The sequence below is a fragment of the Triturus cristatus genome, chromosome 2_1 (assembly GCF_964204655.1).
Source record: "Triturus cristatus chromosome 2_1, aTriCri1.1, whole genome shotgun sequence".
Taxonomy (NCBI): Eukaryota; Metazoa; Chordata; class Amphibia; order Caudata; family Salamandridae; genus Triturus; species Triturus cristatus.
The window spans coordinates 1119889681-1119904060 of NC_140581.1; the positions used below are offsets into that span (position 1 = coordinate 1119889681).

The 14380-nt window shown below is 40.9% G+C and overlaps 1 protein-coding gene across 1 annotated transcript in view; it reads left to right on the forward strand.

The window, feature by feature from the left end:
- The window catches only part of STAP1 (signal transducing adaptor family member 1), a 414195-nt gene that overhangs the window by 379081 nt on the left and 20734 nt on the right, over window positions 1-14380 (forward strand). The window contains exon 9 of the mRNA XM_085636512.1: window positions 1294-1494. Coding sequence (XP_085492638.1) covers window positions 1294-1494 — 201 coding nt within the window. The remainder of the gene's footprint in view (window positions 1-1293; window positions 1495-14380) is intronic.

Genomic DNA, 14380 nt, shown 5'->3' on the forward strand with positions numbered 1-14380 from the left:
TAAAGATATATTTATGTTTATGTGTTTAACTTTTTAAATCAGTTTAATGTTATATTTGTTTATTTAAATATTAAATATATTATATTTTCATTATATCATTTTTTTAGTATATTTAATATTTACTATTAAAATGTATATATATTTAATAAACAATATTTTATACAACTATATCAGTAACGATATTTTTTTTCAATATGTTTGTACTTACCATTATAAGTATAGGATGACGATATTTTTGACATCAATATTTGTTATATTTTTGTATCTCAATAGTTACAGAGGCGTTATTTTGCCAGTGAACCAGTTACTGTCATTCTCTACTGTTAAAAGACAGATTTAAATATATCATGCAAGCAGTAGTGTTTCACAAACGTATGGCGTCCTTGCCGCAATGGATTCTTTGCTTATTCACCTTTCACTTTTCCACTCGTTCGGTTTTTATTAATGACCTTTTAGTGACATGAATTGTTGCATGCCATACGGGAGGAATTAAACAATTAATTTCTCCAGTATTTGTTTATCTATGGTGACAATCACCTTATGGTGGCCAAACCCTGCTTTTTCAGCTAAAAAACACAATATGCCCCCCTCCAAAGTGCAATATCAATGTCATTGACAGCTTTAAAGCGCCAACATTTAGTGAGTCAAACTACACTGGAAACCTCAAATTAAAACAATATGCCGTTTAGAAAAGCATGAAAGAAATAGTCAATAATACATTTGCATAAAAAATAACTCTATTAAACATTCCAAGGAAGTTGTATCTTCCCACAAACTAGAGGACCATGGAGTTTACAAGAGTAGAGCAATTGGGTGTGCCCTGAAATCACAGAGCAGGGGATGACGAACTTGACGGTGCTGAAAGAGGAGTGAAAGCACTCAACTGGCCCTTGTACTCTTGGATCTGTCATGGCTGGGAGGAGACACCAATAGAGTCCGTCAATGATCCTGTGCGGAAATATTACAGCAGGCATGTGATTCCATAGCAGTGTACACTATACCTCTATGCTGGGAGTGGTCACCTATTGACACAATAGAAAACCGGGCATAGGAAATATTACAGTTAAGAAGAGTGAGGCATACCTTTCCTTATATGAGAGGCCCCGGTCCCCTGTGTAATAGATGTTAATGTGAGACTATCATGTTTTATTTTGGTGAAGGATGTCAGGGATTGGTTTCTTCTATCATCACTGAGTTAAATCCTTTTGGTGCCCCAAAATTGAAATGAACGCACAGTATCAGTTTTTATTGGGAAAATGTGCTTAGGGCTTCTCCACTTCATTTGTTCCACAGAAGTAATTGTTTCTGGGCCTGTCAGGAGCAATGCAGACAAGCACAACAAACCCCAGGCAACTGTGGCTCCTATAATAAGCCTTCCAGTCAAAAAACCAGAGCCAGACAAAAAAGCAGAAAAGCCTGCGAAGCCAGAGAAGATGAAAAAACCAAAGATACAGATTACGGAGGAGGAAGATCCCGACAACACTTACCTGACTGGTAAGTATAGCAATCTTTCCTGAAAGCATAAATGCATGCAACTAGGTATGACTCACAGACATACGCCTCTGTCCCTGCCTATTTTGTTTCTGTAGCCCGCGGGAACTTGCAACTCACGAAATAGTCCAGCAAGCAAAATCAGGCTGATGTCTCATTGTTGTGATCCATAAATCTTTTTTATGAACATATCAGCCTATGCTGAACAATTGTATTAATTGGTTCCATGTTTAATATTCTGCCAAATGTTGGTCATTTTTAGATTATTGAGCTATGTGATTACTCTCCCAAGAATTCCTACAGGTGTTAAAATTTGGTATGTTTTAGGTAGAAAAGGAACATAGAAAACACAGGAGAGTGCAGTGGCAGGAGGCCTAGCATTCACTGTGACAGTCATTTCTGTAAGCAACCATTTGAGCAAGTCAGGGTCACACAAATAACTGTAGAAAAGGACGTTTCAAGAAATGATGTATTTCTACTGTTATTCATATTTATCATTGTATGGATACAGAATAAAACGGCGACTTTGGGTGGGGGTCTCTGGACAACAACATTTTGCATGAGCTCCGCGGAAAAAGATCAGACTCAATGGATTGCATGAAGATAATACCCCAGTTTAAATTTTAAAAGAATTGCCATACCAAAGGTCTGCTTTAGATTGGGGATAATGGCATAGTGGTTCCTGGGCACTTGCTTGGTAGGCTCGGAGGTGGGTGGTCTTGAAGCAGGGCTCAGTGTTGACATGTCTTCCCATGGTTCAAGTGGTCAGGAACCAGCTGCAGAGGCATTTCATATTGCTGATTGTTGCAGAGGTGACAGTGGAGAGGAGCCTAGCACACCGCCAAGATGCAAACCTGTATGCTGTAGAATGCAGAGTTCTTCCCGTTGGGGTAGGAGGCCCTGGAGAAAGAATGGGGAACAAGTTCCGAGTGTAGAGTAGCAGTCAACAATTCAAGCACACGGGAATGTAGATACTGATTCAGCAAGTGACCAGTGTCTTAGCATGGAGAAAGCACAGAAGGCTGAGGACATGACAATTACACTACTGCCCAAAAAACATAATCAGCTTTCTAAAGTCACTACTCCAGACTATGAAGTAGTCTCAAAAGAGGAGCGTAAAGTACATTGAGTGGTTTAAATTCAAATAAGGAACAAAATACTGTCAACCAGAAACATTTGAAAAAGTCCCAAACATGGACGGTCAACCTTGTTGCACAGAGAGAAGACAAAAGGATGAGGAAAGTAACTATGAGAAAATGAAGACGCCTGGACACTGGGGAGTCAACTCCGAAATTTCCCTCGGGGTCAGAGCTATAAGGCCTAACCTTTGATCTCTGTGTCATCACTGGAAGTGGTTCCACCAGAAGTGACTTTAATGTTATGCGGCATTGAAGAAGCCTCCGGATAAATAAGTTTTAAAATCTTACGAAAATATACCAAGGTTCAGACAACCCAAGTAAGTACCAACATGTCACAGTGACGTACTAAGCTGCTATATCTTTGTCTCTTACCGAAAATGCACAACTCCTTTGGATCTAGCATTTCCTGAGTCAAATTTCTCACACTTAGGCACATACTTCTGATTTTTACTCCAATGAAAAAATAAGCCCAACATATATTCTAATTAGGCCATACTAGCCTCCAGAGAACACCATTAAGCATCAATTTAGGCCGTAACTTATGATCAATGCCAAATCATCTATTATTATTGCCTGTCTTATAATAATTACCTACCTTATTATTGTGCCAAACCCTGCCAGGAACATAATAACATTAAACACTACATCAACACTAAATACTGGTGACATGAAATGCTTCCATAACATATATACACGGGTTCTTATGAGCATATGAAAGAAGAACTATATATAGCGATAATTGAATGCCAGTGATGTACCTTTAAACACTGCTGTTTTTGAACAGCACTAGCAAGAGACAAGTGAAACTATAAGCCCCATAATGCAAGGTTTTACTGGCTGCAATGTCAGATCAAACTCAGGATGTTACACCTGACTTGAGAAGGATTGGGAGCTGTAAGAATTCACACAAAAAAAGCATGCAGGTGCCTGGGAAAGATGTGGCATGGAGCAATGCATATTGGGAGGGTATTTGTAAGATGGCAAAAAGATAGATACTGAATGGGAAGGAATGCTTACCTCTAAGAATGTGTAAATCAGTGATTAATTTCTAAAAAAAACAAAAAAGCAAAGGAAGTGCCAGTTCTGCAAACCGTATTGCAAGACAACATTTTGAAGAAGAATTGTGAATGATAAAGTCACATCTAAGTTATTTAGAAATTGCAATTGTTCTGTCAGTAAACGGTGGCTATAGAAGGGAAATTGGAAAGTATGGAAAAACATGCTCTATTAGGAAGATGTAGACTGCACAACAAGATCTAGAAAATTGATCTAGAATGTTGAATTCACAATACCTAGGAATTCCGGAAGGGGAAGAAGATAAATTAACAACGGAACAGCTTTTTACAAATCTAAATAAAGAGTCATCACTTATAGAGCCCACTGTAGTGCTATAAGATATGACAATCACCAGGGCATATAGATTACCTTTTCAGAGAAGAAATAAAGGGAGTTTCCTAGAAAAAGTATTATATACTTTGAGGATAAATGATCCCTATATGTAATTTCACCAGACCTAAAAAGGCTAAAGAATGAGAGATTCCATGCCTATGTTTAAGATGGCTGGCACAAACGCTCAAATTGTGCAGCATAGCAAAATGAGGATTCTGTGAAATAAGAAGCTTATAGCTATTGATGAGGTTAATAGGATAAAAAAGCGATTAAAATAAAACTGTACAGATTAATTTATTTGTCCATAGCCTTAGAACGATTGGGGGTCAAAATTAGAGGAAGAAATGACAACGTGAACATGTGTGAAAGCTTCAAGAGCAAGGTATTGTAAGATCCTTAAAACAGCTGAAAGGATCACGCAGGAGGCAGGTTGGAGTGTAGAAGTACAAGTTTATTCCAGAGTAAGAAGAAACCCAACCAGGTCTCATCCAGTACAGGTAACAGCTCCAGTCATTTGAATCAATACAATTCTATCACCTGGGATACCAGGACTCAACATGGAACGTCTAGTAACCATGGCACGATGACATCAGCAGAAGGACCTGCTTCAGCATGCCACAGTATTTAGTTCAAATTTAAGAGGAAAGCAAGTGTAGACATCCCACACAGCAAGTTAAGGAGCGATTAAATGGGTACTCATTTTCAATTCACTCATGGAAAATATAATCACCAGTCGATACACCCTCATTACTCCAAGTTTAGGAATGCTCATAGCTATTTAAAGGGGAGCAGAGATTGACAAGGGTCACCCCCCAACTGGGAGTGGGACACAATGTCAATTAAAGGCAGGGTGAGGAGGATAGAAATGAGGGAGAGGAGGGGAAAGATGAAAGGTAAGAAAAGGGATAGCAGGGGGAAATAACTAGCAAGCGGACTTGTATATAAAAAAAGGTATTAGAGAGGAGACAGAAAAATGTCCATGATTGTAAAACATAAGGGGGTGATTACAATGGCGGAAGGACTTCAGTCCATCTGTCATCGTCTTGGGGAGTGGGACCGCCCACCTACAAGGCGGCGGTCCCACAGGAGGTATTAGGATGCGATCGCAACCTTGGCGGTCGCACTCGCCATACTTTGCATTGCAGCGGGTGCTGCTGGCTGCAGCACCCGCCATAATGCAAAAAAGGCATGGTTTACATCTCCCTGCACTACGTGGCAGGCACGTGCGGTGCCTGCCACATGGTGCAGGGAAATGTAGGTAGGTGCCCCCCAAACCCAAAACTAAAGTGTTCGGGGGCAAGAGAGGCCCGCTGCAGGCCCCCAAAGTCCATCCTTGCCAGCCTTTCTATGGCGGGGGAACTGCCTAGGAAAGGCTGGCGGGGAGGTATCCCAGGCACCGCCACCATTTTTGGGATAGCAAGGCCTCCGCTGCACTGGCGGGCTCAAGGAGCCCGTCAGATGTGGTGCAGTTCGGGTTACTCAATTTCCCCTTACTTCCACGGACAGAATGATTGCTCAGTCACACACACATACACACATCATACGCTGGTGGGGCCCATAACACCAACATTCATTCTCTCAAACTATCCATGCCTATAAAGGGACGTCAGTTCCGAACCAAACTGCTTTCTTTGATAGAGGAAAACCACTTCTCCTGAATCACCCTAACGATTCCTCCATCAATAGGTCGATCGAATCATTTAGTTGTTATTTAGTTCAATGATACTTTAACTCTCAAATTAATTAATAAACATTACAATGACATAATCACCCGACACATTAATTCAAATAATGATTTTCTTTTATCTAATTGAAATGCAGGTTAAATCTTAATATTGCAATATCATCTTTTGTCATATTTACCTATTCTGGCTAATTGTCGTTTTCTAAGTCAGAACTGGTCCTCAGTAAATTCGTCAGAGTTCTTGTTATATCATATAAAGTCACCGTCCTCTCCGTCAGCATAAGGATCTCTGAACATCGGTTCTCCGAAAGCAGCTTTTCTACCCCTCTCTAGTCTACTAATATTTATACTAAAATTTACATATCAAATGTTACATTTCTCATTTCACAGGAATATGATTGGCTAAATTCAAATACATCTCGGCACATCAGGAAACATTTTCAAATTCTCCCATGCGAGAAAAGTCTCAAAGCAAATGTATGGGAAAGAATGATCCGTGGTCCTAAATGTATCATTTCGTTGGAAACAGGTCGGGTTCGACAGTTCATATTCCCAATTGTAACATTTTCTTCATGTTCAGGGGCATTGGCACCTCGCCCAGGGTAGTCTTCATGGGCATCGTCTGACAGGTCACACAAGGGACACGAACGAAGTCAGTGCAGGCGCCTTTCTCCATTTTTCAAATGATGAAGTAATGTACTTTAGTTAGGTTTCAGTCGGCGGCCATCTTTTAGTAGGCCAGAATAGTCAACATAAGCAAAGAAACACAAAAATCGTAATTAATACATGGAAATGATTAAAACAGTGTTATTCCCTTGCTAATACCCTTATGTGTATGCATTTATCTAGCCATATGCAACATCCAAAGCCGTTAATGCTGGTTTATTTAAGCGCAAATCACAATAACATTACTCAAGCAACATTTATCGTTTTAATATGCATACAAACTTAGTTCACCTATTATTTTAGCCATGCAGATGCATTCCCACGTGTATTCTTTCTGTTAATAAGGTTGGTTTAGTTCTTTCACATCAAACTATTAATTATTATAATTAATCATTAATCATTTTAATATAAACATATATAAATGGATTGGGTAAATAAAAAGAAAACATTTTACCCACTCCATCAGATGAATGGCGGTCGGATTTTCCCACCGCCACAGACCTGTCCGCCATTATAATATGGCGGGCGGGAAATGGCCTAAACGATGGCTGTGACCCCGACAACCTGTCGGTGGCGGATTCACCGCCATCGTAATGACCCCCTAAGTCCCTAAGGAACTCATAATCAATGTAAATGGGCTAGTAAACCATAACAAATGCAATATGAAAATGAGTTTCCTTGAGCAATCTAAAGTGCAGTGTTCTGTGAAGGGATGCTACTTCAGGAGACACATCCCATGTGTTAAAAAAATATTATTAAGTACAGGAAAGCAGACAGTCATTTGTGTTGTTGGCTGTATGAAGTGACAAGTTTGCTTAGAAAATATCAGTGTATCACTGGTAATAAAACAACAAAAGGAAAGGCATGGAGATGGATTGCCCTTTGGCTTAAATTAGTTTTCAGAAACATTTATGGCACGTAGTTAATACAGCCGTGTTATCATAATAATAATTCACATTTGTAAAGCGCGAACAATCACCTGTAAGGGTCTCTAGGCACTGGGGGCCGTCGGGAAGATTAAGCAAGCTATTGCCCAGAGTCACATGGTGCTGGGCTAATCTGCCGCCGGTGCCGGGGATCGAACCGTGATCCCCAGATTCCAGAGTCAGTCAATCTGGCTGCAGTGCCACACCTCTTCCTGTCCCACATCTCATAGAGACACTGCACTATACTATGGCTGCCTTCTCCACCTCATTGATAGGAGTAGGGGTTTTCAAAGTAAACTTGAAACAAATTGACAGATAAATAAAAGTATTAATTTGGCTAAAAGCTCTTAAAATCCTTCTATGAGAGAAAACATTTGGGGGCTCATTACAATAATGGGCAGATTTGATCCGCCCACCACTGTAGCGGTGATTGGGTCCGACCGCCATGCATGTGGCGGTCCCGCCTATTCAATTATAATGGGACCGCCACCGCTGCGGTCGGATTACGCACCTTTAACATTGCAACGGTGGCTGCTGACAGCAGCACCGCCGCGATGTTGAAAGGAGCATGTTGTGCACTGTGCCTGCCACTTGGTGCAGTGAAATGTAGGGGGGTACCATGGGTACCCCCCCAGTGCACCCCCCCCCAACACAAGGGGGGCCCGCAACTTGCCCCGGAAGACATTCTCCGCCAGCCTTTCAATGGTGGTTCATCCACCACAGAAAGGCTGGCTTCCGCTGGCATCATAATTGTGCCGGTGAAGTCTGCTAGGCTCCACCGCCATTGTGAGCATGCTGACCGCTCCGCCAGGCAATCGTGACGATTGCTACTGGCGGAAATGCGGCGGCCGGACTTTCCCTCCGCCGCGGTACCCACCACCATCATAATGTGGCAGGGGTAAATCTCATGACGATGGCGGAACGATCGTCACCGCCGGCCCGGCGGTGGCTATTTTTCCACCATCGTAATGACCCCCCTAAGGTCTTTCAGCTCAGCCTTGGACTGGTTGATATCTGGCAAGAACATTTTCTGAAACTAAAGACAATGCATTTTGTTCATAAATATCGCAGCCAAGCACATTTGAATTATTTGCTTTACTCAAACAATCTCAAGATCAAAAGAGTAGAAATTGTTCTCCAAATTCTGCCAGATCACGTCCCAGTTTATGTGATTTTATCGGCTTGAAGGGAGACAGAAACTAGATAGGTTTAGTTTGGTGAAAAAAAATTGTCGCTGTTTTCAGACCCTTATTTTATTAGTCTATGTCAGGAGGAGATTGTGGATTTTTTTAAAGATAATTCTAATCTCTGCTAAAGTTGGTTTAATATGAGATTCTTTTAAGACATATTTGTTGGGTCTTTTAATAGAAGAAAATAAAGATTTATAATAGATTCCTTCAGGAAAAAGAACAACAACTGAAATGGGCCTCGAAAACTATAATAAACAAGTCCAAACAGTGTGAGCATAGACAGTTTTGAGGAACAAAATATGGAAGTTAAAAACCTTTGGGTACCAAAAGAAATTGTAAATAGCAAAACTATGTTCCAGTGGGGTGATGTGGAAAGCAACAAAATAGGGCCAATTATTGATTGAAGACTACAATCTAAAATGAAGATGAGTCGCCTAGCTAAAATTTAGGGCTGTGATACAGGGACTTTACATTGCAAAGGGACTATATAGAGAGTCTTTGGCTCTTGCAACAGAAAAAAATATGGCTTTTCTACAGGAAGCTAGTCTGGTAAAAATAACAGAAGAACAATAGCAGTTTTTGAGTGGGCCAATAAGTAAGAGGAAATTGAGGAGGACTTAAGTTCAATGACAACAGCAAAGGCTCCTGAGCCAGATGTAATTCCAGTGGAGGTATGTTAATTGTTTAAGCGAGAATTGATTCCTCCCTTATAAATACTTTATACTACAATATTACAAAAGACAGGTGCACCTCAATCGTTTAATTAGGGTAATTTAATTTTTAAAACTGCATCCTGAGCAATGTAGGTCATATTGCCCCATAACACTTTTGAAAATTGATTATAACATTTTTATGAAATTTCTCTATTAGGCTAGCCAGTATGATTAAAGAAATTGAAAATTACGACCCAGACAGTATTTATTCCTGGGAGATTGTTATCCTCAGTTACCCATTATCTGTGGGAGGTAATTGATTTAGCAGGAAACCATAGCTCAGTCACCTATCTGGTTTCTTAATGAAAAAAAGGCATTTGACCAGGTGAACGAGAATTCTGTGGGTAAGAGCTTAGATGCAAACCTTTGCCCGCAGTTCACAATGTTGATTTGGTCTCTATGGCATTTGTCAGAGGCAAATGTACTACTTGTTGAGAAGATGGTTGGTGAATTTCTAATAGGATGTGGCAGGGATACCAATTAACCCCATTGCTTTTCACATTGTTTATTAAACCCCTATCAAGAGTTATATGCCATTACAAAATGATTAGAATAGAACCCAAATTTCCTAGAGCTACCCAGATAATGCTATATGTGGATGATGTAGCATGTTAGATTGGTATTTGATACTATTACCAGTTCTCACAAATATCAGGAGATTAGCTACCCACAATGAAGTCAGAGACCATGCTGTTGAATTGTAGCTCAAAAGATGTACTCAAGGAATTGCGTAGTACAGTAACTTCATGGGCCTCTAAATTTCTAGGAATCAGTGTCAAAATCAGTGGACGATATGTAGTGTTTAAATTGTTGGATATTATTATTCAACCTGAAGATAGAGCTCAACAAGTGGTATAACTCTTCCCCTTCAATTGTATAACAGATAAATATTACTAAATATTACTAAAGTGGTAACATGACCGCCCTTATATTTTTTAAGGTATCGTTTTAAGAAAATGAATGGATTAATTCTTTGACCTGGCTACTTTTAAATGTAACAAGTATTCTTTTTCCCTCACCACCCACCCCCGATTTCATTCAATAAAGGCACTCCTTCAGTTGACGAGGGCTGCTTGGGCATGTGGGACATGGACCTTTGTAGCTGATTTTTTAATCAATGAGTGGCTTTATGATAATAGTGAAAATTCAGCCTTTCAAGCTGAGTATGATTTAGTGATTGGGATTAGGGTGATGATTTTCCTCTGAGTTTCCAATGCCAAGATCTCTTCCACCACAAACTAAAACATAAGTGGCTTGAAGAGGGCCCTCCAAATGGATGCATTGTGAGGGTAGGATTACACAGGAAACACCGCTGTTACACAGATTGTATTTGGAACAGATTGCAAGACTGGGAGATTTACTATTGGAAAATTCTGTGTCTGTGACGTGTGGGACATCACCAATTAAAAACCTTTGTAACACTTCAGCAAGAATACGATCTCCACAGAACACAGCTCTTTAGATGCCTCTTACAACCATTGTTGAGGGATATGGATTTGTATGCTAAACTAGAGGAACCAATTTACAAATCAAGAGGTTGTCTAAACTAACACAAGAACATATGGAGACATTGATGGGAACATTTTCAAATGCCCCCTGGATAAAGACATTGGGCCTGATGTACAAAGGCATTTTGCATTTCTTAACAGGTCAAATCGAAATTTCGGCCCATTAAGAAATGCAAAACAGCCTTTTCTTATGTAAAAAATGCCTTAAGGGAATCATAAAATGTGATTTCAACCCAGTAGAAATCGCATTTTGGGATTCCCTCAATAGGAAATCGCAAATAGGGATTTACTATTTGTGATTTCTTAGCACATGTACAAAGCATTCCCTAAATGCAAAATAAGCATTTAGGAAATGCAATTACCATTGACTCAAAGTCAATGGAAGCCATGTGCAATTAAAAGAAAATAAACTGAGGTGTTTCTTTTAAAGTGCATTAGAGCCCATACATGCCCCTAGGGCATATGTGTGCTCTACATGTGCACCACTAGTTTTGGGGTGCATTACGGGGGGCCTTATACCCATAGCACTCATTGGTTTAGCATTCACTAAATAGTGATTTCCTAATTGGAAATCGCTATTTAGGAAATGCAAAACCAGCCTATTGGTATGAATGGCATGGGATTTCCTAAGAGCGATTCCTACTCTGTAGGAATCGCTATTAGGAATTTGGTAATTTCATACATATCATATTACATTTCCTAAATAGCAATTCCTATGGATTCGCTATTTAGAAAATGAAAAATTGCATTTTCATACATCTGGCCCATTGAGTGTTACCTAATGAGTCATCTATGAAAATCTGCTATATTGTTATATAAATCTGTAATCTTAATCACCTTTTTAATGAAGGTGCATCGAATTGGCCTGTCTGCAATGTCTCATTGTTCATATAAAATTCCATAAGAAATGTTTTATCAACCAAAATTATTGGGTTTATTAGATTATACAAAAATTAAGTCTGCCACTGGAGAAAATAGGTTTTGCCTTGCCTTACTTACAATTATATTATTTGGTGACTATAGTTCATATTTTCCTAGTTACAGAAATCAATAAATATTTCAAGACAGCCCCTCAAAGCGGTGACTGGAAAGTCAGGCTTGCAAGGCTTTTCATATAAATTTGCTAATTCGAAAAGAAGCAAACCAGCTAACTTCCACGCTTTGTGTTGAGGATATTTCCGTGGGATAAGAAAATCAAATGTGTAAAATCAAAAGGAATGTGTACCACTATGGAATAATTAGGAGCTCCCTGCGCAAATAACGGAAACAGTTTCAGAGAGGGCAAAAAAAAGGTTTGTGGGAAATTAGACAGATTTTGGATCAAAAGGGATTATGCCATTTGAAGAAATAAAGCAAGAAGTTTATCTCTAATGTTGTATGGTTCCCACTAGAAATTGTAGGACTGCATATTAAGACAAAAGGGCTCAGAATGAAGGGACTGAGTTCATCTACATCATGAGAAACTGTTGGCCCAATTCCTAGCTAGCTCACAGTGCGTCACCCGAACCCCTAAGCCTCCTGGGGTGGCAGGTGATTTTGGCTACCTAGAACATGACACTCAGATTCCCAAGGGAATTGTGGAAACAGATCTTACACCTTTCGTTGATTACTCATGCATGCCCTTGGTAAAGCACAGGAAGAATACGAAAAGGGTTTTCAGTATGTTTATGGAAGCAATAGTAGTGTTGCATATAAATAATGAGCTATGATTATTAGGCCCCTAAAGCAAAGCAAAGTAACCAGCATTGGGAACATGGTGAATAGAATGACCAGTCCAATCATTTCTAAATATCTATATTCCTACCTAACTCTACCCCTACTCGAAGAGCATAGTGGGTGTACCCTCTGCCCGATCCCGTAGAATTGCCTGAGACCCCATACCTGGATTATATGGTCTGGAGTTGGATTGTCGATCCCCCTCTGCAGGATTAGCATGGAAGAGCCGCATCGACAGAGCTGCATGTCAAACACTACATTCGTCCCATGACCATTGTGGCTGGAGTGCCCCCTCTGACTCACAAAGGAATAGTGCACTGTTTATATAATAAAACTACTGTGTAAGAGATACAGTTCTGATGCAATGATGTGTCTAGATATTATCTAGATGTTAAGCCGTTCTATGTTTCTAGCCTTGAACGAAGAGTACAGATTATGTAGCAGGAAAGTCTTTCTAAAACAAGGAGCATGTGACACGTTACTTAGAATTATTTAGTGAAAATAAAATATGTATGAGGTGACAGAACTAAGATGAAATCTGCTAAAATGTGTAAAATATAAGACTAAAATGGAGAACCAAGCTGAGATCCTACCCCGGGGCCTGTCTGATCACTCACCAGTATCTTTACAATTGTCTTTAGACCCTAGGCGCTCCCCATTCCGGTGGCGGCTCTTGTCATGGCTGCTGCAAGATGAGCAATATAGGCTACATATCCACACATCCATCACTGGCAATTATTCATGTAACACAGGCACGGTTGAATTCCCGACAATTCTGTGGGAAGCTATGAAACCCACACTCAGGGGGGTAGACATTGCCTTTTGCACTGCGAGGCTTTGACCGCGTCTGGAGAAGCTCCTGCAGACTGAAGCCCAGCTGATTGACTTAGAGCGTAGATGCAGAGAGGAAGAGGGGGCATTGCCCGCGGACAGCTGCTCAGTACACAACAAACATATGCCAGTGAGCTCCTGGAATAAGCTCCACTCTATTGGCTAGCTACCCATATCCGGATTCACCAGTGGGGCGACAAATCTAGAGCCCTACTACACCGCTTATGCCAACAGACACTCCACCCACCGACCCTCCCGGATATACGTGGCCCACACAGTGAGGTACTCACGGATCCATCGCAGCTTGCTGCTAGCTTCGCCGGCTATTTTACAGATATATATGCCCCGGAAGAACCTGCCCAAAGATACCATTCACAAGTTCATCGCAGACCTTCCCCCGCGGACTCTCTCTGACACTGTACGGGAGGTAATTGACACCCCACTGTCGATAGAGGAGTTACAAATAGCATTAATGGATATGCGCTCGGGCAAGGCACCCGGGCCAAATGGCTTCCCTTGCGAGTTCAATTCTCAATGTCTCAATTGATGGAACCATATCCTGCGGATCTCAATGCCATGGTGGAGGACGGCTGCTTTCAACCGGACTGGCGACGTAGAGATAGCCATTTTTTTTTAAACCCGTCCGTCCGCCATAACTATATGCGTCATATCGCCTGATCTCTTTTTTAAACGTCGGAGCTAAACTCCTGGCTATAGCAATTGCCAATCACTTAGTTCCACATATTACAGGTCTGATCCATCCCACCAGCCCAGCTTTATGCCCTGTCGCGCCACACAACATAATATTTGTCGTGCACATAATGCCATTGGGAGGGAACCCGTAAGGGATGTCCCCTTTCCTCATATCTATTTGCGCTGGCCATGGAGCCCTTGGCAGCGAGGGTGAGGGTAGATGTTCAGATTTATGGCTTTGAATGGTCGCGTGAGGTTTCGGACTGCATAGTTCTCTATGCGGATGACGTGTTGTTTTTCCTCGCGCAACCCAATTGAACTGGCCCGTGCCTGCTCAGAATCATGCAATAATTGGTGAAACTTCTGGACTCTACATGAATCGGAGCAAATCCTATTTGTGGCCTCTGCGTGGAGTTGATCGGCTGGGCAGTTGG